Source organism: Cydia pomonella, chromosome 5, assembly GCF_033807575.1.
Source record: "Cydia pomonella isolate Wapato2018A chromosome 5, ilCydPomo1, whole genome shotgun sequence".
Taxonomy (NCBI): domain Eukaryota; kingdom Metazoa; phylum Arthropoda; class Insecta; order Lepidoptera; family Tortricidae; genus Cydia; species Cydia pomonella.
The window spans coordinates 19,986,655-20,012,084 of NC_084707.1; the positions used below are offsets into that span (position 1 = coordinate 19,986,655).

The window sequence follows — 25,430 nt, forward strand, 5'->3', positions numbered from 1 at the left end:
AATAATGTTTATGCCGACGACATATCCCTAACATTTCAATCTCCAGACAATAACTGCTCAGATACAGAACACACATTTAATACAGTAACGCATTGGCTTCAGGACCACTAACTAACAATGACAATAGACAAAACAATCCTTCAACCTACATGCTCTGTCAACAAATCTTAACATCAAAGAGATCACTGATTGTAGGTACTCTGCTAGGCATTACATTAGATAACCATTTAAATTGGAAGGGACATATAGAAAAAATAAAAAACAAACTGTCGCGATGCACTGAGCATATTAAAAAGTAGCACTAGCTTCGATTGTTGTCTGTTGCCTGGCTGCGTATGGTATACTATTATGGGGCCATAGCACCGACATTCACCAACTTTTTGTGATGCAGAAAAAATGCGTGAGAATCCTAGCCAATATCCACCAACCTTATAGCTGTAAGTAGAACTTATTTTAAAAATCTGAAACACTTAATCCTCCCCTCTCTCTACATCCTAGAAGTAGCCATATATGTCCACAAAAACATACACCTGTTTAAATTTTGCCAAAACGCCAGTATTTAGAACTTCCGGAACCAAAACTGGAGATATAAAAAAACGGTCCCTATTACCGAGCTATTAAGATTTATAATAAATAAATAAATATTAAAGGACATTATTACACAAATTGACTAAGTGCCACAGTAAGCTCAATAAGGCTTGTGTTGAGGGTACTTAGACACCGATATATATAATATATAAATATTTATAAATACTTAATGTACATAGAAAACACCCATGACTCAGGAACAAATATCCATGCTCATCACACGAATAAATGCCCTTACCAGGATTTGAACCCGGGACGATCAGCTTCGTAGGCAGGGTCACTACCTACTAGGCCAAACCGGTCGTCAAAAAATCCTGGTTATTTAAAAAAATCACAAACATACTCTAGTTTTACAAAAAATCTAAAAAGTAAGCTGATTGAGAAATGCTACTACAGTATATCGAAATTCATGGAGGATACCTTGTGATATGTTACAGAACACCTTTTAGTTTGTTTAAATTGTTAAGTATTAAATTGTCCCTAAACTACTATTACTATTAATATTTATTTTAAGTCACGTCATGCTTGTTACATGTATAAAACTTAAGTAGTTACATGTATTTGTTTTAGTTTTAAGAATTTTTGCGACGCCCTACCAGGGAGGGTCCATGTGCCTGAATGTTACATTGTAATTGCAAAGTGTACTTGGATGCAAATAAAGATCTCTGAAGTAACAGAATGCAAATAGATAATACTTTAATTAGTAGGTAGATAACGATGTTTAATGTAATAGGTAATTGTAATTGTGTTGGTGTTTTGAAGCTAAATGTGCCTACTATACACCGTGTTTTTTTTTCATTTCCTTTAATCTCAAGGGTGCATTCCTCAGATTAAATTAAGTAACTTTCTCAAAGACACCGGTATTCTAAATCACCCCATTTCGGAGATAATCAATAATTTATTTTTATATAATTATTATTATATAAGGCTATTACGACAGTATACACTTCCCTTAGGGCCTGTTTACATATTGATTCGTGTTTAGTACGAGTGTATATATTTGCTCCTAAAGCTAAGTACTATCTTGGACGATCGATGTTCGAAATTATATTGATATGCCACAGTTTTCAATTGTTTGGTTGAATTAAAATATAAAATATATTTTCTTTTTAAATTAACTATGCCATTTAGTTTCCTTAAACGTACTTACCCCGTAAACGTAACCCGGAGTTAACGGAATTCAATAAAAACACGGTGTAAAAGTAAGTATTAGTTGAAGAAATTAAATTTCCAATTATTTCAGTTTCCATACTTAAACCGTAAATATCGGGAGATTAATACATAGAATTATTGCTTTAACTAAGTAAATAATCTTTCCCATTATGCGATTTAGATTATCCACATTAACAAGTGCCAATAATCGCATTGCGCGCGACCAGCGAGCGTGTTGCAGTTGCCTGCTAGTTAGCATGCATCTCGCTGCAATTTATGCTGCACTCGACTAACTGTACACTTTCTCTTGCAGCTCTATGTATTTCACGTTAGGAAGTAGCCGCTCGAAATGACACTAATTACATTAAATTCCACAGTAAGATAACATATAGCCTATATCCTACTATTATCGCAGTTGTCAAGTCGTTATTTCAAACAGTATTAACGTCCAAATCATGTGCCTAAATAATCTGTAAGGAGTGACTCGCATATCTTACAGGCTTACGTTTCGCCACTAGACTTTACGACTTGCTCACACAAAAGGTACTAATACATGCCAATTTACTTCTTGCGCAAGCGAAATGAAGATTATAATAAAGTCACGACCGATTCTCTATTGTGCTAGTCGTGATAGCGCCAAATAATTGATCTACGGCCAGTGATCTTCTTACCGATATTTGGTCGTGCCTCTGAAGAAAATGCAGTGTAATAAAAGTTAACGATGCGAATGATCATGTTCATTATATTAGACATACCTAACTTATTATCAAAATGTCTATAAAAAACATAATGTATCTTTGACTCTTTCTTAATTTATAGAACCATTGAAAGTTTACAAAGATTATATCCTGCCCATTCAAAAATTATGATATATGCCATATAGAAAGTGTCCAATCTTTCCACATTTGCATTTTTTTCAATTTCAAGATAAGTACAGAAACACAATAATTTGTGGTGGTATGGTGGTAATAACGCCTTTTCTTCCGCTGACCTTTCGCATGACGCGGTTATACGATGTCTCGCCAAATAATGTTTTTGTTCGTAAGTAACTATCTAAGTACCTAATTCTCACGGAGAATTTACCCAAGAAAAAAACTATAACCTAAATGTGTTGACATTCACACTATTGTTATTTTTCATGAATTAAGATTTTGGAGATACAAGCCATTAAGTTTTAACCTACACTATTAAAGTGACAGAACTTGACGATAATTACGGTTTTTGAGCGAGAACCCTCTTATTGTTTTAATTAACCGTTTCCGTTGGGCGCAGTAACGGCACTCAAGCAATTCGATCGGAAACGTCTAGAGCCATTGCAGCCGCTGGACCTTATCTTTTTTTGCAACTGTAAATGGCAAAATTTCTTGGCGCGGTGAAAATGAAAAAAAAAAACATGCTATATTGAGCTGATAATTGAGTTTGGATTTACTTATACTCGTATAGGTATCGACTAACGTTACGCAGATTCTTGGTTCACATACAGTTCGCTTCTGTGTAAATTAGCAGCACTATTATTGGACGATTTTCATTTGGCAGAGTAATCTTTTCGTTTAAGAGGAATTCCTAGTTGCGATTTTTCCATACAAACGCTCTCGACTGATTCCTCTCTGGATTTTTAACCTAGAGCAGTGATTTTTTCAAATAAGATCAATATCATCAATATCTGTGCCTCTATGTTTTGCTTTTTTGGATTATTTTATTTTGAAGAAAGATACAGCGCCTCGAAAATCGCAAAAACGGCTAAATTAAATTGGCTGTAAAAAAAGGGATAGTATACAAATATGACAAAAAATATCCAAAAAATCAAAACATAGCGGCATAGATTATTTCTTCCTCTTGCAATTTCCAAAATTTCATAATGATTAGTTGCGTTTTGGAGGAGGAAACAGTCGAGAGCGAAACCTCGATTTTTGAGTTTTTTGCGAGTGAATTTCGGTCCGAGCTGCAGTTGTCCTTATCGCACGAATTGGAGGCGGAGACAGTTTCTAAATATACGTACACAGAAGGAATAGTGATGGGCATAACATCCTTATTAGGGATTGCAGAACCGGTACTGTTTTAAAGAACCGGGATTTCCCGGTACTTTCGGAACTGGTCTAATTATTTCATTATTTTAAATAAAACGACAGCATTTTGCGATTAGACCACCTTTCGTATTATAATTTAATAATGACATTTTCTTTTATTACGTAGTAGGCAATTTTTTTTTGAAATATAGTATTTTACATTGCTCACACTTGTGCGTCACAAGTAAAAGATAACTACTTTGATGTTTGCCACTAGATAGCAAATTTAATGAAATTACATTAACGAGGGTATTTATTTATAAGTATCGCAGTCGTATTGTATAATCCGCCGTATTACATTACGGCTAGCCGATATCAAAATAAGGGCCATTTTGAAATGCGGCGGTTCAACGATTAAGGTATGTTGGGTAAATACCGGATGCGGGTGAAGAACGTAGGACATTCATTTCCCCTCCTAATTTGGCTTTATTTTTTAATGTAGGCAACATTGTGTAAGACGCCATTTCATTGCGCCTCGACTGTCAGTGTCCCGCGTCGCTCAGGGAGTCGGGCTTGTGCTATGTGCAATCACAGAAAGCAAGGTAAATTTCGCGAATTCTTCCTTCTATCCGATCTTCGCTCTGTAATTTATTTTGCGTATCGTGATGAAACTGTGTTTGTTTTTGTAATTGTGTTAACAGACCTAGCACTGCTGTAGACCGATATCCGATCTTGACCCTTCCAGGAAAGATCGGACCAGAAACAATCAGATCTTTACCTATTTAAAAAACAGCAGTGATTATCAAACTTTAAATTTTCTTCAATTTACCTACTGACCTTAATTATCACATTTATTGTTTTCTTGATCACACTTTCGTACCATTATTTTTATCCAGTACCACTACCAGCGCGACGGTTACTGACAATGTATTTTTTTTAATTTCCGCAACCCAAAGGTTGCCTTTTAGCGATAAGACCGCATGTTGTTTACCTGTGCTTATGTGTTTTAAATTTTCTTTTATTGAAGTGTGCAATAAAGAGTATTTATATTGTATAGGGATGATGATACATGTTGAAATTTATAACAAAATCGAGTAAAATAAATGAGCAATTTTTCGCAATAAAGTACCTACACATACGGATGCATATGTAGATGTGCACGCATACATACATTGCTAGTTTTGGATACAAAATAGAGATAGGGCTTCGAAATTAGTTTCCTTAAAATGCTTCAAGAGGGCTCTCTTTTCCTATATATTTACTTTACTCTTTACATACGATCCTTACATTTTATCAAAAAAAAACCAACAAAATCGCAATTTTAATTATTTTCCATACTTCAAGATGGGTTCTCAGTGACCTTGACCTTTTTAAAGAACTACTTAGTCTTTTTGATTTCTAAGTTTGATTCTTATTTTTTTGGCGACCTTCATTAAAAATGACTGGGCACGATTATTTTTTATTTTGATTTTTGTCCCTCCTAAGTACTTAATATCTTCAAGTACATTCCATTCAATAAACAATACGAGTACATTTACACTTTCCCTAAACCTGTACAGTTCACGAAATCTTAAATTGTCAAAACTTCGCAACGTATCTATTATTTTAGTGGTTTTTTTTTTATTACTTCGGGTAAACCTTACAATAAGAGGTTTCTTAGCGCATTGTTTACTTATCAAATTGCCTTATGACATAGGTATCAAAGTTTGAGAGCCACAATTTTATCAATTTTTGTATCAGGGTTAAGATCGGATACAAAAGGGTAGACACCGGACCTATTTCTTTGTGATACCTTATTCTCTTTCCATTAGAAGCAACTTTTTTTCACCATCCAATGTTCTCCCTTGATGGCAAAACACTCGTTACCCTAAAAAAAAGTATGTCTCATCTTTACACAAGTACAAAACTAAAACCGTTCTATATTGAAGATTACCAAAATTCAGGCCGAATCTACGGTTATTATTTAACGATTCGCTACGTACTTCAAGAATCTGTCACGTGTTGAGATCTCGAAAAAACATTTTTTCACGAGTTCTCTCAATTAGTCCCAAAATTGTCCGGCATTATCCCAACATACTTTACCCAGATTGTCATTGCGATACGTTCTTCAATAAGGCGGCCCAAGTTTAGCCCCATCGTACTACTAGTTAAATAGATTGTAGTTTAACCATAGGTATATTTATACCTACTTACAAAATTTCACAACACAGCATGATCACTCCCAACTTACTGATACGGATAGGTACAGTCAAGTGTAAAAATATGGGTGTACACATCTTACTCAAAAATATGTCCCAAAGCATCTTATTCCAGTGTAATAAGAGCGTAGTACCATATTTATGAGACGATTCTTTCGATACATATTTTTGCACTTGACTGTACGACGACAACCGAAGCTGAGACATCATTCTTTTTTGCAGTTTTTACCTATATGGTAATTAATATCAATCAATCATTTATTATTTTGTCATCATAGGTGTAAAATACATTTAGTACAGGTGATAGGGTGTTTGGTATTAGGGTGTAATAGATACAGTATAATATAAAAATGGAAAACAATATTACGTGGTAACAACAAAAACAACTTGCGTCGGGCAGCGCAGAATAAATTCCGTCTGGCTCACGGGCGATGTCGACGGAACGGCGCGCAATGAGCGAGCGCACGAGTCTCGCGTCTGTGTGCGCGCACTCACACTTAGATAGCTCCGGCTCCCGCCCACCGCAGCGCGACAGAAACATAGCTTCAAAAATTCGAGATTTGAAAAGTTGCTCAGCTAGGAATTGCTCTTAAGGAATGTTTAGGCGAATCACGTTTAACATTTTATACATAGTTATTTTCGAAGAAAAAAGAAAACCTACTTCAAAAAGGATAAAATAAAATATTATCCTTTTTTAAGTATATGCATTAAGCACAGTTTAGGTTTGAATCAATTTTTAACTTATGAACAAAAGCATAGGTATTGTACAAACATCCATACCTTATGCCTTTTGTAATAAGGTCCACCGATGGACAGTTAACAGTGTGGGCCATCGTAATTATGCAATATAGGTTTTTAATATCCGGGAGACCGAGCCTTGCTCGGAGAATGTATAAAACTAGATATGACCTAGCTAGATCGATTTTTGTCGCAAAATTTTTGCACCATTTGTTAGACTATTTGTAAGTTGTTAGCGGAGCAAGTCTTCATGACTTCATGAGTCTCCTTTAAGAGTTAGGTAAGCGCAACCTATTTAAAACCCTGTAGTAGTTGGAAGCGTTTTTAGGCCGACATTTAAATGCAAGACGCACCTATTGCTATCATCATCTTCTTCGTCATATCCTCATGGCTGCGGGACGCGATGACTGTGGACACTTCTCCATCATACTATCGTAGTCGTATAAGAAGTAACGAATAGTAAAATAATGATACTTACGGTGCCATACCTTTGGCTCTTACGAAACCGCCATCTAATGCTCGTAGTAAAAGGTAGTCGTACCTATCTCAAATTACCCACGTGGCGTGAATGACAAGTGATGCATTAGGCGTGCGTGATAGGTCAGGTGACTTATCTGGCCACATTATTGTTAGAGAAAATGTTATTATTTAGAAAACAGTAATGGGCCCGCATGGGGCACGACACCTGCTGACTTGAATGAAAGTCAAGTACGAGTTTGATTATATATTCTGATAATAAAGGCACTGTCTCTTGCGTCTTACTTATTAGACAGTCAACGTTCAATGTTCCTTAGAGGTGCTTTTGACTAAAATGAGTGTCCCTAGATTAGACGGTTGATATCTACATATCTACACTATGAAAATAAATATTATAAGGACATTTATTTATACACAAATTGACTATGCCCCACGGTAAGCCAAGAAGGCTTGTGTTGTGGGTACTCAGACAACGATATTTATCATATACAAATACTTAAATACATAGAAAACATCCATGACTCAGGAACAAATATCTGTGCTCGGCCTATATAAATGCCTTTACCGGGATTCGAACCCAGGACCATCGCCTTCATAGGCAGGGTCACCACCCACTAGGCCAGACCGGTCGTCGAAAATATTTATAGCAAAGCCATACATAAACCCAACCAGTATAATATCTATGGCGTATTTGCGTGACTAAGTATGTGTCAAGTCAAAAGACGCGTGATATACCTACGCTAGTACTAATTAATCTGGATTTCTAGAATACTTACCGCGACCCTCCAGATGATGAAGGCGGTGTGGTCACGCGGCACGGTCCGGAACGCCGCTTCCGCGACGCGAGTGCTCCCGCCATCCTCATCCTGTCGCCACAAACATTAGCTTTTAAAACTTTTTATAGGAATGAATACTCAATAGCAATGAAAATAACTAAAACAAGTCAGTTAGGATGAAAAATATATTACAAAGTTTAATTGTCCTTGAGTATAGTTTAGATAGTAACTACGAGAGGTGATAATCTATTCAGGCAGCTCGCCTTTGGAATAGTCTCCCTGTCAAAATTAGACAGTGTTTGCTTTAAAAAAAAATCAACGGGTTGCACTCCGGGAGCGGAAGAAATGAAAACTTGAATATTACGTTGTGAATTTTTGATATTTTGGAATGGTTAAGGAATAATTATGCACGAATTGCTTTAATTATCAGTATAAAAGTACTATCATTTACGTGGTAAAATACAATATTCATTTATTGCGGTCTACAGGCTTCAATGACATTGTAATAGTCTTTCGATCAGGTCACGTGTCCGTCTTACGAATTTTCAATCTGACGTATCTGTCGGTCTCCTGACCTGTCGCGAGTTTAACATTTTTTCCCCATCACATAAAGTGCAAAGCGCCGCTAAAGAAGTTTTCACTTCATAAATCTTAAGTGAGCACTTTGCTGGCAGCACTGCAAAATCTTAGTGTTTCTGCTTTGTAAGTTCATCTCATTTCATATATTATGTGTATATGTAAATATATGTATTTGCATCTATATTATTTATATATATGTATGTTTATGTTTGTGTATTTCTTATGATTGTATTGTGTTCATACATGTACCTAATTGTATCATCTATACCTCATGTTTTTGCACCGCCTACAACTTATCTGCTTTGCCGCCTTTGCCTAAAGGTTGACTGGAAGAGAATGCCTTACGGCATTAAGTTCGCCTATTGTACAGTGTGTTTATTATGTGCAACAAAGATTAAATAAAATAAATAAATAATTCTTTTAGGTTCCGTTTTTCCATTTGGCTCCCTGTACAGTCGACGTCAAACATAAGTTTACATGTAAACATATCTTTGACGTCGACTGTACGTGTAGGATACCTATACAGGCTTAGTGTGGATGGCTTATATAAAATAATAGTACATTACGATACAAGTGCGAAAAATAGGAAATTCGAAACGAGTAGCGATAAATTAAAACACGACCGAAGGGAGTGTTTTAAATCGACACGAGTTGCGAATTACCTATTCGCACATGTATCGTACAACGTTTTACAGTACATATGGCCCTTTAAATGTTCGACACAGTAACGTAATATGCTACTTCTCGCACTAGTGCTATAAAGTAGCCCCATATGTACTGTAAATGTCTTTTTTTGCATTATGTGATTGAGCCTACTGTCATCATCAAGCTGTTACGTATACAAATACGATCATCATTATGAAGTCAACTTGGTCCTATGAGCTATGAATGCAAATAGGTACATACTGCAACTAGGTGATACCGGCAGGAAGGATTGAAGTGTCCCTGACTTGGAGGATTTAACAACTGGAGACGCCTTGTCGGTTTGTTGTTTGTGACGCAATTTCTGTACAAAACTGTCTGCCGATATGCTGCCGATTTTTGCGGGGCAGGGGCACGTCAAATGTATGGCTATTTGTAACGTAACGTACAAATGGCCATGTCAGATAAACGTCAGTCTATACAATACATATTTATTTCCATTGGCCGAGGTTTTCGACAGAAGGGTAAGCTCTTAAAGCTCTCTGCCCTATGACAAAATAATCTAAGTGAGTACATATTATTTTTTTCAGTTTTCAGTGAGTACCTATTAATTGTTAAATTTTCACTATACAAGTCACCAATCACTATTCAGTCTTTCAGGATATAGATGTATTGTAGGGTGGGTATACCTGCACAATGGTTAGGCTAATGTATTAAGAAAGGGTGCGTCTAATGCCGTGGGAGCGTCCCTTGGATCAATTCAATGTATCAGAGCCTTCGTAATAGAAGAATACGTGTTTGTGGCTAGCTTGCCTAATCTTTACAATGGGTTTGGGAGCGGCTAACAATTGTCTAGTTTACTAGACTACCTTAGGCCGCGGACTGGGCGCAAGCGGCAAATCAAGGCCATTCATACATTGCGCTCGGCAAGGTCGTTTATACATTCATACAATGTATGAACCTATGAACGACCTTGATTTGTCGCTCGCCGCTTGCGTCCAGTTCGCGGCCTTACTGTAATTTCCTAAAAAAAAACCGGACAAGTGCGAGTCGGACTCGCCCACCGAGGGTTCCGTACAACTGTCACTTATTTTTTAAAATTTTAAAGTTTTAGATTTGTTCCTGTATTTTTTGGCCAACGGGAAGTACTGATGTACTGATTCCCTTGAGAGTGTCGAAATATACGTTTATTGCGACATTGAACGGCCGTTTTTTTAATGGTAACTTAGAAGTTTGATTTTTTCACAGCGTAAAGAGTGTGAAGACTTAAATATATGGTTCTAATTTCAACTCGATACCGAGATAGAGGGTCTTGACCACAGATATATGGTCTTGACTTAACTGACGCAACAGTCGGACAACAAAGTGATCCTATAAGGGTTGATTTATAATTAAATAATTAATAAGTTTCTTGAAGTGAAGGGCGTTTGTCCCTGTGACGCGTAACGCTGTTGCCTTCAAAATTAATTTGGAAATCAAATTTATTGACAACAGACAACGCCACACAACGCGCCAGCAGAGCAGCAGCAGTTGCAGGCGTACATAGGCTACGGAAACTGCTTACCATCAGGCGGGCCGTATGCTTGTTTGCCATCGACGTAGTATAAAAAAAGACAGTGTTTTACACTTTGCTTGAATACTACCTACTATTTAACTATTTCCCGTAATAATTATTAGACTCGAGTACAATTTATTTGATTAGAATTGATCGGTGCTGTAATGAAAAAAGAAAGAAAGAAAGCTGGTAGTCACGAAAGTTTAATTGTGACTTAGTTATGTGATGATAAAGATACCTATGGAACGAATACAATAGGTTACCTATTATATACTTACCAAAAATACATAAAATTGAAATAATTTCTTATTATACTCAAAAAGTGCCTAATACAATAGAATAAATAACGGTATCCTTCTCTAAACAAGCAAGTTTATAAACAAGACATTTAACTTCCTACCTTCACTACACATATAATGAATAAGTAGTTGGTAAGGTACGATTGTCAAAAAGGCCAATACGAAAAACAAAATAATTCGACTAGGCCCGCCGCGGCCCCGAGATCCAAACTAAGGTAGGTAATGCAACAAGGTGGGAAAATCTGACCCATTAAATGTTTATGATACAGCAAATATTAAGTACCTACATGTATATTACACGGTCAATTAAGTGAAAAATTATGTTATAAAAAACATACAAATTAACCCACAAGCATGATAAATATAAACTTCATTTTTCTATTTTCACTACCTCATCCCTTAAAACAAAACACTTGAGTTTGGAACATTACTTGGTCAGCGCCAATCTCCAGGACATGCATTTCCGTGTGTGGTCAGGAGCCGACCGGGCCCGCTCCCATCACCGCGCGGCACTCTTAGATTGCGAAGATGCTATCACTGCTATCAGACCGATTTGTAAACACTGGAACGACTCAGGCGACCGCAGCGCTCACACACTCTCCGCGGACTAACCGTTGGCCAGCGAATAATGTGAAAAAAGAAAATTGTTTCACGCTTCTTGCGCTGACGCTTAATAAAATGGAGAATACATTAATTCCCGCGAAAGTCTAGGCGGGACGTACGTCCGATTGATTGGTGGCCGCTATCACGGTTTCATCTGGCTTCGACAGCTGTCTTAACTACTCACTCAATTATTTGAAGTAATGAACGACAAATTACTCTTTGCCACGATTACTTTGTTTTACGGAGCGATTCTCAAATTGCAGTTTACTTTTACACATCTCACTTATGAATGCTAAGGAAAGTTAGATTTTTGTAAGTAGGTAGAAATCTTGAGTTTTTCTTTATTCATCTACAAATTTCAAAAGTTTTAAGTTTGTATTTTGTACTAAGGTTAAGTAAAATATGAGAGAAAAATATTAAACGGTGATTTCAACTTACTCTAAATAAATTTCAAATCAATAACGCTCATGCTCCACCACCTATACAAAACAACTATATTCATAAACAGCCCACCAATTAAAATAGTTTTTGCACAACGCTTGCAAGATGCCCAACCTGATATTCATCCATCCACGTCTTCTGTTATCTCACTTTCTTATTTGCTAATGGATTCGCGGAATGCAGGAGCCACGGTGACAGAGCCCAGGCTCGCATACACTGACACCAGAGGCAGGAGGACTATGGGACTAGCATTTTATTCCACCGACTGACCATAACGAGCAATCGTTTGAGGTTAACCAGTATATCTTAAAACTCTAGATCCAACAAGTATGTGTAAATATCACGCAACACTTTAACTGGTTGCGCCGTGACGAACAATAGTCACCGATAGGAATCAGCGCCAGGATCCACGCTCGGACGCGCACTTTGTGAGCTTCGACATGAGCTCATTCACTTTCGTTTATAATTTGGATTCGTAACGTCCGTAAACACAATGACGTGACAACAAAATAATGCATGCACATGAGGTAGATGCTTGCCAAATTTAGACAGATGTAAGTTATTTGTTAACTACCCACAAAAGGTAAAATAGTTTTGATTTCATATTAGTTCACACAGAGTACATAATGCCATGAGCCTATTGCATAATAAAATACAAGCTAGTACTATTAGTGATTTTGTATCACATATAATCACTAATATAGGTAGTATTAGCTTGTATTTTATTATATGCAATTAGCGACCCACCCGCCCCGGCTTCGCAGAATCACTCTATTGATAACTGAAAACCGTTTTCATTCGGTTTTCAGTAGTTTTTGAGTTTATCGCGAACATACATACCAACAGAAAAACGCGGCGGGGGACTTAGTTTTGTAGGATGTAGTGATAGGCCCCATGCCTGTAAAACGGCGGTATGTTACTCAGCTTGCATACTAGATAGGTAGACCGTTCCTATTGAGATTTGGTCAACCATGCTTTGTGTGGCTGTCTATACATCCGCGGGGAGGACGATATTCTCAAAAGTGCTGGTGCTTTAAATGTACTTAATAATGTAATTATATATCTATCCCTGTTTATTCTCAGAATAATAAATTCTAAAAAGTGACCCGAATTTAAAAACCTTGTTTAACATACAGGCCAATTATAACACGTCATTTAGTCATATTATCATACATTTCGCTCGTAGGTACTTGCCCATACATGTATTGGCGCAAGCGAGACGCATGAAAACTAAATTATATCATTTAGATATCATTTTGATATCAGAGTACGTTCGAATTGGCCTGTTAGTCGAAATGGTTTAGTAATTAATCAAAACTTTTTATAAGTTTCTCACTTATACAATACCTAAACCTAATGTTAGAATGGATAATTTGTCTTAATCTCACTTATTATAGTCAATATTTTACTTAGCAGGTAGTGGGATTGCAATGACTGGCAAGTTACCGCCCCAGATTGTTTGCATTTGCCGTTACTACGCCTACACAATATCGGGCGGGATGTGTTCCTGCTCAAATTGATTCGATACAGTACGCACGAGTAGCCAGCAAAAAACGACCTTGCTTTTGTCTTGCTATTGTCAACTGCGTTACGATTTGTATGCAACGGTACCGGATTATTTGGTTTTGTTATTTGACCTCTTTAAACAACAAGAAGATTAGATATAGAGGGCGCGACAGCTGGTGAGAAATAGATTTTTAAAAGTCCAGCTCATGTCGGGGAGTTTACATATTTTTACGATAGTAGACCACGAGCCTGGAACAGATTTCCTTGACCAATCGCCTCCCGGGCGAAAACATGTTAACGGCTATGTGTGATGCACCCTCATGGACGTCAGCTGCCGCTCCGTTGGTGGGGTGAGAAATCGCAGCCACCGAAACACGTAAAAAGAAAAATTTGTCATCGCCGCCCGTTTTATACTTTGTCAGATGATGGTTCAGATGCTACTGTTATTTAAAAAAATCATCAGCCGGTTGTCTCGCGTCGCGCAAGATCGTCAGCTGGTCGCATGAACATGAAAAATAAGCGCTTTATCTTTTTATGATAGTAAAACAAAATCATGAAACTATGTATGTAGCATTCCATCAGGCGTTTGAAATAAACGGATTACGCAATTTACACATTACGCATAGGTATTTTGCGGACATAAAGTGGTATAAGGCGGGTATTTTTAATAAGAATAATAATTACTTATTGTCACACACATACGTTACAGACTGGCTGGCCTATCACTGGTTTTCAGTTCCCCCTTCATATCTTGTCTTTCCACCGCGATACAACCGGTTGACGTTTTTTGACGTGATAACGTCTTATATATATATATATATATATATATATATGAAAAGGTGCCACTTTGTGGACAGATCGCCATGGTAACGTGAGAAAATCCTACTATACATATATACAATAAATGTAAAAAGTACAAAGATCAATAACAAGTGTCAAGCAGTGTCAAAATTAAAAAGGTACAAAAGGATAAAACGTTAAAAAGGTTAAAACAGAAGCATAACGCACATTGGAGGATCTTAAATATCACACATGTATATCAGTTGTTAATAGCACATTGTTACTTGTATAATTTAAGTTAATAAGCAAATAAATGTTAATTTATCGAAAAAATTGTATTTTTCAATTAACTCCTTCTTTGTATTGTACAAAATAATGATAATTCAGTGATAATAATTCAATTCAAATCATAAATAAAAGTAAGCAATTTTTCATCAATGTTTTCTTATAACGTTATCACGCAAAATTATCTTCCATAAACCAACTTTACAGACAACCATGTTTTATATTTAAAACAGCATCTAAACTATCATCTGACAAAGTACCAGCCGGGAGGCGATGACTGATGACGATATATGCTCCTGGCCTGCGGTCTATACAAGCTAGACCATGGAATTTCATTAAACATGTAATGTTTTTTCCCGTCAGCAGCTCCAACAAGGGTAATTTGCTGCTTAAAAACAGTGAGCAAAATCGCATTTTACTCACTAAGTGAGACAAAATAATATACAAGAGACCTTTATATACGAATGTCATTTCAACATGCGGGCCTAATACAAGTTCGAAATATTTGAATTCTATTCTTTGTCCCTTTCACGTCATTAGCAAAAAGAAAGAGACAAAAAGTTCACACGTAATTCAACGATATATTGACGGTTAATAATAGACTGTGAATGAATATATGAATATAAACACCATATTTTACATTTTTTATTATACAATCAAAACCATTAACTTATAAAAAATTACGCAATTGTTACGCAGAGTAAATAATTTTACTTTTAACGATCACTCCTATAGTTGATTTTTTTTTTATAAAATGTTTGTTATTTCATTATTTTATTGAATTTTCTTTCGTTTTGTTTTATTGCGGTAATTAACCTTAATTGTTAGAATACCTTCAGAAACCACGAGTGAAATAGTGATGAAGACGGATTACATTTTTTCAGGTTGTATTTTTACCTTTCGAATATGTTCCCACTGCCGACGTGAAAAGTGTTGTGTACTACACGAGATCAAAGTTATTTACATCTCGTGCGCTTTTGAGTCCCTTATTACGCTCAAGATTCTACGTTCGCTCTTCTTCTTCCTCGCGTTGTCCCGGCATTTTGCCACGGCTCATGGGAGCCTGGGGTCCGCTTGACAACTAATCCCAAGATTTGGCGTAGGCACTAATTTTTACGAAAGCGACTGCCATCTGCCCTTCCAACCCAGAGGGTAAACTAGGCCTTGTTGGGATTAGTCCGGTTTCCTCACGATGTTTCCTTCACCGAAAAGCGGCTGGTAAATATCAAATGATATTTCGTACATAAGTTCCGAAAAACTCATTGGTACGAGCCGGGGTTTGAACCCGCGACCTCCGGATTGCAAGTCGCACGCTCTTACCGCTAGGCCACCAGCGCTCAAGATTCTACGTTCGCTACGCTCGTGAATCTAATATAGAATCTTTCGCTTGTACGGGACTCAAAATAAGCACTCGAAGAAATATCAAACTTTCTCTCTTGTTGTACAAATAATTATTTCAACACACTTGCTCAAAACGATGTTTTATTCCACCGAGTTTTGGCTCATAATCTTAAAAATAAACTGTATATGTGCTTTTTCAGTATATTATAATAATCGTGCTTTTTCATTATATTATCCGACTGAGTTGAGAAGGTAACTGATTGCTAATAATATGCATGGAAACGGAGCCTTCTTAATTTGGTCGAGTAATACATTTTTTTAAACCAACTATTAGGTTTAAAATGTTAGTTCAAAGAGGTTTTATCACACCAAACATAATTTATATATTAAATTATCTCGTAAATTCCGTTAATTAATAAACATAACAGTTTATCGATTTGATCTCCATTCGTCGAATAGAAATACGAAAATATTAGCTTTTTTAAAAATTTTTTAATTGGCTGTTTGTCGATTTCGTTCGCGCCCTTGCCTTGCGCGCGCATTGGAATCGTGCGTAAAAAAAAAAATAACGCGCCTGCCATTTTCCGTATTTGTCATAAAATTGAAATAGTTTTGTATGTTTTTAGGGTTCCGTAGTCAACTAGTTTCGCCATGTCCGTCTGTCTGTCTGTCTGTCCGAGGCTTTGCTCCGTGGTCGTTGGTGCTAGAAAGCTGAAATTTGGCATGGATATATAAATCAATAAAACCGCCAAAGTCGTACAATAAAATCTAAAAATTTAATTTTTTTTTAGGGTACCTCCCCTACACGTAAAGTGGGGGTGAATTTTTTTTTTCGCTTCAACCCTAGAGTGTGGGGTATCGTTGGAAAGTTCTTTTAAAACTAAAAGGGGTTTTTAAGAAACATTTTTTGATAAAGTTAATATATTTGGAGATAGGTAATCGCTCCGAAAGAAAAATAAAATGTGTCCCCCCCCCTCTAACTTTTGAACCATAGGTCCAAAAAATATGAAAAAAATCGTGGAAGTAGAGCTTAAGAAAGACATTAAATGAAAACTATAGCGGACATGATCAGTTTAGCTGTTTTTGAGTTATCGCAAAAAGTTTTCCCTTCATAGTAAAAAGACTTTAATTAGGTACTGAATATGTAAATTTGCCTATTTGTTCAACTTGGGTGAAAGGTACCGTTTCATCCCTTGGTTAATAATTTACTATACTTTAACCTTTTGACCGCCAAAGACGTCATTAGACGCGCGCGGCTTCAGCCCAATATCAACCTTCATGCGTACCGACAAGGTTCACGATTACGCGCCGCGTACGATACGCGTGGCGGTCAAAGGGTTAAGCTCCAGTTTAGCTTATTGTGACGGAAGAGTAACTACGGAACCCTACACTGAGCGTGGTTTTTTTAGTTTATATATTGACGAAAATGTCATTTTCAAGCATTGAAAATGAAGAACACGTAAAATTGATGCTACCAGAAATACTAATAGAGGAAAGAGCCGAGAACGCCGAGAGCCTTTTACCATCAAAATCGGTAGAAAAATAATTGGCAAATGGAAAATCAGTAAAAACGCCCAGTCTTTCTTGGAAAACGTGTTGGTAGCTTACTTTAATGAACTGGCGAATAAGTGCCTTTGGTGCAATTATTCGATGTTAAAACTGTAAACCACCATTTTTAAAATAGTACTTTTACTGTTTTGACAAAAAAATCCAATTTATAAGTTTGTTTTTTTCCTCACAAGTGTGTCGAAAACGTCGTATGAAACGCGTGTGCATTGGTCATTACCCACATTGGCTATCTTATTGCGCGCTCGCTTACAGCTCGCGCGCACAATATCGCCTCATGTGTAATGACCAACTTAGCACACTTGTATCATAATGTACTAATACGACACATATATAGTTAGACACATTAGATATTCTACATACATATTTGAAATAGGTAGCAAACTTTAAATATGTACACTTTACACCGGAAAGTATAGTTGCTGCCACTATTTATGCCCTGAGGGCCTACCGCGTACCATGTTCGACATGTTACCTCTCGGTCGCACTTCTAAATTCGTACGTAGGTGTGACAGGGAGGCAACACGTCGAACGTGGTTCGCGGTAGACCCTCTGGTTATCTTATAATTATTGTAACTTAATTTGCTTATAGTGATTTTACGCTATGCTGTTATATAACTATGGCAAGTTTTTAAATTTGTTAGTTGGTACAAATGATTTCGAGACCGATATTGACATGAATGAATTAAAACTTAAGCACAGAATAAATAATAGGACTATCGTACAGAAAGGAAATTCATGAACTTTGATTTTCGCGGTTATGTCCGAATCATGTTGTCCCTTTCTAATCTATGGAACTATCCCTTTTGGCTATTTAGGGTTAGGTATCAAAATTCACGTAATTATCTTATCTGTAGTTGTGCACGCAAAGGAACGTCAAGTTGTGCCAACCCTAATCATTGCCGGGAGCAATGCTGCCGCACGGAGCCGAGAAACCCCGAAAGCTCTAGTTTCTTCTCCCGGACTCAAGTTCTTTGGAACTATTACACAATCTGTGGTACGACGCTGTCAAGTGTTCATTGTTAAAAATAAATTGAAAGAGATTGACGAAATCATTATGCCAAGGAAAAATTTAATAGCGCGATTCAGGATACCTGTAACACTGTACAGCGCCATTTAGTGTTTGATTTGAGAACTAATTGTAAATATAAGATTGAGATTGGCTTTGGTTGGAGTCATTATCCCAAGAAAAACCTTAATAATGCGATTCAGGATTTCTGATACTCAGAACAGCTACATCTAGCGTGCTTTTCGTACCTAAACTCTTCCTACCCTCTTCATCTACTCCAAGATCAAACATAGACACGAATGTAGCTAATTATCACAAGGTAACTAACTTCACGTTTTCGTCATAAAGGGATGCACCAAGATACTGCACGAGCGAGACTTCCGTCCTAAAATCCTTTAAAAAATATGATATTTCTTTTTTTTTGAATTACCTTTTTTGTTATAAACCTTATCGGATTTATGATTACTACCTACTTTTAAGTAAAAAAAAACAGTATGGCGCGAAACAATTGACAGATGTTGTCACATCTTTTTATTCTGCCAAAATTTCGTAAGGATAATGTTAACAGATGATAATTCGGATAAAGAGAGCGAGTATGAAGATAGGAGTACTGAGGGCAGTCCGAATATTATGAAGAAGTCATTATCTTCAGTTGGATTCCGAAGTAGTACGGAGAATCAAAATGCGAGGCCATTAGCGTTGCGAGCGACGCAATCCTTCACCGGAGCTGTGGAAGAGCTTCGATTTTGTGGTAATTTTCAAAGAATGAATTTGTGCAACAGGATAAATGTGATGTCAGCACCAAAAATAGCCACGGTTTGTCCTTGTGGATGTCTGCTGCGACCCGCTACAGCCATCCCCTTCCGTACTCGGGAACAGAACACATTGGCACTTCACGTCGTCTCCCCAGAGGTGCTCAACTATCATGGATACTGTTTTGAACCCAGCCAAATAGCCATGTTTTGGAAGAAAGACTGTAGAATGTTCTTGTGGAAAGGCCAGGCTAAAATGAAGAACGTGATACACGCCGATTCTCACAAGAAATAATCTACCTACTATATGTAGCTAGTTTAACAAAACTGTAATTTACTTAATTAAAAAGTGAATTGAATATTCAAGCTATTTATTTCTTAAATTCTGTATAACTAGTAACACCTAATTTACGTGCACATAAATAATAACATCGTAACAAAAACTTTACAAGTATATTCATATTCATACATCGCTAAATCTACTGTAACGTTTGCACCGTGTCCAACGGCTGTTTTTCGACACCGGGCATATTCGCTTCAACATTTTCTCCACACGAGAACCTAACGTAATCGACGATTTCGACTTTATTCTGTTCTAATATTTCTTCGACAGTATAAGAGGGGTCTAGGAGATATTCTTGGAAGATGAGGCAGGTCTCGTCGTCGGAGTCCTTGGCGGGCTTGTCGGTGTTCTTGTCTCCGAGCTTGGCGGGCGCGCAGCCGACGATGTGCTGGCAGAGCTGGCGGCCCACGTCGGCGGCGTCGGCGGGCTGGCGGTAGGCGAGCATGGCGCCGTACTTGCCGGCCGAGTAGTCTCCGGGCGCGGCCGGCGCGGGGTGCGTGTAGCCGGCGATCTTCACGTCCTTGCTGTTCGCCTTCCAGCACTCGGCGCGTCTCAGCACGGCGTTCTCGCCTACGTTACCGATGAATAGCGCGAGGACTTCAGACAACTTTTTGCCATCAGCGGATAGGCTACCGAGCTGCTCGCTATCAAGTTCCATCTGCAATAAAAAAAACAGTATATTGGTTAATAGTGATTTGTTTTCTAAAGTTGTTATTTAACCGCTCGAGTTAATATTGATACCCGAGCAAGCGAAAGAGTCCAAAATTGAACCATGAGCATAACGAGTGGTCCGAGAGGTGGAATCTTAAGCGTTGCGAAGGTTTCAAGGCGCGAGGGTTAAAAAGATTGTAAATGGACTTCTCGTACAAATTGTACGAAGCACCTTCATTACAAACGCACACAAACAGTTCACGATAGTATCGCAAATGCTTACGCCGATTTTGTAGAATGTCAGCAATGCAGAACAACAAAATAATTTTGCAAACTCTGTCGGTTATATGCATGAGTGAGACCGCCACCTAGTGGCTATGGACCCACAACTTATTCTCCTTATTGGACAGATTATGCAATCAGAATGAAATAAAAATTTGGTTGTTGACGATTCAGGTCTATACAAAGTTGCATTCCATCAATATTCAGTATCATATATTGAATGAAAATAGAGTTATTATGAATAGAAGTCTGAGCGTCAAACAAATTAGATGAAACTCAGGCCTATAGGGCTAAGACGGTCGGCTCTTTACCATTTGTCACCATGTCTATCAAATTCTAACAAATATGTAAGTGCGAAAGTGACGGGCATAGTGACAAGCAATAAAAATGGAATCATGCTGCCACTGCTACTTAAAAATAACTCAACTTCCGAGCACTAGATGACGCTGCGAAACCCGAACCCAAAACCAGACGTATACTTTACTCTTTGGCTCTAAGCATTGATCAAAATGTATGGAACTGAAACCTGCTGCATTAGTGATGTCATCTGGCAATAAAGAGAATATTGGAGCAATGCGATTTTGTATAGACATTGTCAAGTTTTTAAAAACATAAATAATTTTAAGTACCTTTGTCACTGGACCTTTCGCTTGCAGGTTGGTGTGTGCGAATTTGAAACAAGCCGCAGCAGCATCTTCCATCAGTTTCTGGAACTTGTCATTTTTGGCTACAAAGTCTGTTTCACAGTTGAGTTCTACCAGGGCCCCATGACTCTTGTCAAATTTGACAGCTATGAGACCTTGGAGTGCTGTGCGTCCAGCTAACTTTGTAGCTTTGGCCCAGCCCATAGCTTGAGCTTGCTCGTTGAGCCATGTTTCTGCCTGTAAGATAAACAAAAAAAATCTTATATTTTATTAATTCATTCGACTTAATTTATATTTATTTGACTTTCTTTACCATGCCAAGACAAACGCAATTTAGATTGGTCAAAATAAAGATTAAAAATTATAATCAAATGGGAGAACTTTTTATATGCCTCTGGGCGGCTAGAGAATTTGAATAATTTGGCATGGAATAGAATATAAAAACTCCAAACTATAACATAATTCATAGTAATACTATATTTAGTCATAATTATGGTTCAGCAACAGGGAATTAGATAACTTGTTTAATGTGATGTGGTAAGTTTGGATAGATGAATTACAGGTTACAATAGCTGTGATAAAACTAAATAATAATAAATTCTTTATTTGGCAGGCAAGAAACCCAAAAAAAAATTACAATGCACATAATAAAAGGTGTAAAAGAAAACATAAAATACAGTAAAGCTAAACTAAACTGAACAAGCACCATAATCTAAATACAGAGGTATGCTCTAATATTTAATACAATAGAAGACTTACTTGTTGGTCCTAGGAGCACATTGCATAAAAACTAACTACTAATTGTGTTAAATGGGAAAACTGAACAGTAGCAATAGCTTTAGCCCAGCCCTCAAGCTATTGCGACCCTGTCCCTGGTAAGGTATTGAGAGAGTGAAAGTCTGGGTCTACATCAGCTACTGTAAAAACCCAGTATAGGCCTGCATGATTTTATATAAGGCAAAGTTTGGAGAGATCTAACATAATGATAGTTAATTCTTAATTTTGAGTATAAAAATACACAAGAATTAAATTTGGCCTAACATACCTTTTCTGAATCATTGTTGTGCATCTCAAGTGCCTTTTTGCAATTAGCAATGGTGTAGCCTGTTTTCTTCCGAAGTTTAGCCAGCAGTGAAGACTCTACTGCTCTGCATAGAGGGCTTGTGTGCAGGCTTCGCACCAACTGGAATATCATCTGAAATTATTGTCAACAAGTACCATATTTTTAAACATAATAGAAATAATTCTTAAATATGATTTGATACTTGAGCATGAATATGATTTCTTTAGAATATCAATAACACTTTCACACTCACACAAGAAAAATAAGAGTTAACACAAGTCTACATTTTGCACATAACTTCTAGTTATTTTTAAACACTTCAGTAAAAACAAACTGATCAATGTTTTGCTCAAAAAGCCAATGCCAAGCCTATGACATCATCCCAGTAGGAAGGGGCACTAGGTACTTGCTTATATCAAGGCCAGTGCTCGAACGTATCATTGTGGTTTTATATGTAGCTATAGAGCGACATAAGCAACAGCTAAGATTAGTTACCTTTGAATAACACTCTACTTTTTGCTTCATTTATCAATTCTTAACCTATAAATTAAGTTTTTTATCAGTCGTATTACCAATTGACATTATACTTGAGATAATATGAGCATAAATACTTTTTATTGATTGATTTTAGCACGATAATACTGGCCAAAAACATCACCATAGATACAGAAACAAATGAAGGCTTCAAACAGTTACCATGGATAAGAGATCGATTGGATATTGTCAGAGTAGTTTTGTAGATAAATTGATTATTATAATTTAGGTTTTTAATATGATTATAGTATTAATTATGAGAAGAAGTTAAGAGATCGATAGGACTGAGATACATAACCAAAAAAACTCTGTGCATAACCTAATTTCTAAGGACAACTTACCTTTTGTTTGGTTACTTGTGGGTTCGGTAAGTATTTTAAGTGTCAACTATTTAATAGACTTGGCAAAACATTCAGTTTTTATGTCATGTAAAAGAATTTACAAGCGAAAATTAATCGCGGAAAGGAAATATGTCAATTTTTTACTTTTGACATTTGACATTGCCGGTCGATTGGAAGTGACATAAATACCTTACCGCCTTGCGTTTAATTTATGCTCATATGGGCACCTTTGCAAAGATGTCTTTAAACGCTGGTCGGGAAAACCTTTTTTATGTTATCTTGTATAAATAGTGAATAGTTAATAGCTGTGTATTGATTTTAAATAATAATAAAAAAAAATATGTCGGTCTTCTGAAAATAACTGAATACGCAAGCCTTCTGTAGTCTATGATATTATAACTATCAGACCGTCTAGCATGAGTTGCGTTCGGGCCATACTTGAAGTCACGAAAGATGGTTGGAGCTGCGCACGAGAAAGCAACTCATGCAAGCAGGTCTGTGGTACATCCTGCTAGACTATAAGCATGACTTGCGTTCTCGCGCGCGAGTATATAAACCTAGTGCGATTTTAAGTATGGAGTCGCACGCGACAATGACGTTATGCTAGCCGGTCAGAAGAAGCTTCCTCTAAAAAAAATAACGACATAAGTCTGCAACGATTTTGATAGCATAAGCAGTGCAAATGTTATTTACACGTCATAATTTCATAGAAGTTAGACGTTTAAAATAACACTTGCACTGCGTGTGCTATCAAAATCGTCGCAGACTTATCTTGGTCTAACTCTACTAATATTTTTTCACTACAGCAACTGGTAAAAGCCATCTTGATTGTTCAAAAACGAATTAGAAAGTTGCATTTTATCCACGTGTGGGGCAAAGTAATGCAAATTTTGAGTTGTTTCCTTATGTTAGCTGGTAGAATTGACTTTTAAATGATGATTTCGAATGAATTTGTTTTTGCTTTCATTTTGATTTGATTTGGTATTTCATAATTAGTATTTTCCTCGCGTTGGTGTGGTGAACATTTTTGTATTTGACTCGGAGGCAAAGTTTCTTTAACCCTCGTGTCTTGACACCCTCGCAACGCTTAAGATTCCACCTCTCGAACCACTCGTTATTTTCATGGTTCAATTTTGGAGCCTTTTGCTTGCTCGGGTATCAATATTAGCACGAGTGGTTAAACAACAACTTTGCCCCCTTGTAAAACAAATAACTATTGTCGAATGACGGTCGTATCTTCAACTATTGCCGTAACTTTTGCTCTTCAACCGGGAATAACCTATTATTCAATTTCAGTCGCCATGGACAAAAACAGCAAACCAACGAGAAAGAAAAGTTACCCTGGACCATCGACTTCCGACACAAAATTACCTAAGCTTCCAAAGATGAGAACAGCCGAAAGCTTAAAAATTAGGACAAGGCCGCTATTCTCACTCGCTGAAGAAGTTCTTAAATTACCACCACCGCCGAAACCTGTTAAGAAGAAGCCTACTGCAGCTCCCAGAAGACAGTCTTCTGGTAAACTTTGTTTATTTTATATAACCTAAAAAGAATAATAAGCGTTTAGAGTTCGACCAAGTCAACTCTGCAGTTAATTGTAATGCACAGACTGTGCAAGTGTTAGCTTTAACGTCAAAATTTCATAGAAGATTGACGTTTAAAATTGCACTTGCATGGTCTGTGCTATCAAAATCTACAATATGCTGCTATCAATATTACAATTGGTATCTATGTTGGTAGGGGTCTACCTATAATTACAGTTGTGCAAGTTGCGGAAAGTTTCCAAAAAGATGGAAAAGTTCTCGGAAATTTCAAGAAAACTTCACATGAAACAAAGCAATCTTTCATTCTGGAAATGGAAACTTTTGATTCCCATACAAAAATATGATACATTTCCGAAGTCGCAATTTTGGAAACTTTCTGACGGCACATAAGCTATGGTGTCAGAGTGATTTGTGGTTGAAGCGCATACGGGATATCAACCGGCCCAGAGCCGCGACTTTTGGAGCCGGAGATCGAGTCTCGCTAGAGACGATGAATTTTCCCACGTTTCCTTTATTTCTAAGCGTTACATTAATTACAAAATTGATTAAGAATGGGGTAGCGCATTGTTACTGGTGAATTTCAAATATGACTTGGAACTCTGGTAGCCGTTTAAGAAGTGTAAATTTTATGCCAGATGTTGTTTGGCGTCTCTCTTAAGGCGCATATGAAGGTTCTGGTGGAAGTATTCGGTGTCAATGGGCAGGTCTCGGTTGCTCAATTGGTTGGAGCGGGCT

At 37.2% G+C, this 25,430-nt stretch overlaps 4 protein-coding genes across 12 annotated transcripts in view; 2 read left to right on the plus strand and 2 right to left on the minus strand.

Annotated features, from left to right (window-relative positions):
• Positions 1-12,621, minus strand: part of LOC133518034 (villin-like protein quail) — a 24,713-nt gene extending 12,092 nt beyond the window's left edge. The window contains exons 1-2 of one of the 3 annotated variants that reach the window (XM_061851585.1): positions 12,169-12,621; positions 7,936-8,025 (exon numbers count right to left, since the gene is read on the minus strand). In XM_061851585.1, coding sequence (XP_061707569.1) covers positions 7,936-8,025; positions 12,169-12,183 — 105 coding nt within the window. In that variant the 5' untranslated portion in view covers positions 12,184-12,621. Of the gene's footprint in view, positions 1-7,935; positions 8,026-11,441 lie in introns of all 3 variants that reach the window. The other 2 variants (XM_061851584.1, XM_061851587.1) reach the window with 2 other exon arrangements.
• Positions 12,622-17,823: 5,202 nt separating this feature from the next.
• Positions 17,824-19,652, plus strand: LOC133518038 (uncharacterized). The gene has a single exon (XM_061851598.1). It carries the CDS (start codon positions 19,100-19,102, stop codon positions 19,586-19,588), a length of 489 nt encoding a protein of 162 aa, XP_061707582.1. The 5' UTR covers positions 17,824-19,099; the 3' UTR covers positions 19,589-19,652.
• On the minus strand, positions 19,648-23,338 carry LOC133518036 (elongation factor Ts, mitochondrial). 6 transcript variants are annotated; one of them, XM_061851594.1, is made up of 4 exons: positions 23,152-23,338; positions 22,259-22,396; positions 21,199-21,450; positions 19,648-20,294 (listed from the first exon to the last, which is right to left on the minus strand). In XM_061851594.1, the coding sequence occupies exons 2-4, from the start codon at positions 22,280-22,282 to the stop codon at positions 19,773-19,775; spliced, it is 798 nt and encodes a 265-aa protein (XP_061707578.1). In that variant the 5' UTR covers positions 22,283-22,396; positions 23,152-23,338; the 3' UTR covers positions 19,648-19,772. The 6 variants fall into 6 exon arrangements, with proteins under 6 accessions (XP_061707578.1, XP_061707575.1, XP_061707573.1 ...); XM_061851591.1 differs by having other exon boundaries at positions 22,259-22,408; XM_061851589.1 differs by lacking the exon at positions 23,152-23,338 and adding an exon at positions 22,772-22,909 and having other exon boundaries at positions 22,259-22,408.
• Positions 23,339-23,938: 600 nt separating this feature from the next.
• Positions 23,939-25,430, plus strand: part of LOC133518032 (dynein axonemal heavy chain 7) — a 45,150-nt gene continuing 43,658 nt past the window's right edge. For both annotated transcript variants that reach the window (XM_061851581.1, XM_061851580.1), the window contains exon 1: positions 23,939-24,669. In XM_061851581.1, the coding sequence (XP_061707565.1) occupies positions 24,375-24,669 (295 nt within the window). In that variant the 5' untranslated portion in view covers positions 23,939-24,374. The remainder of the gene's footprint in view (positions 24,670-25,430) is intronic.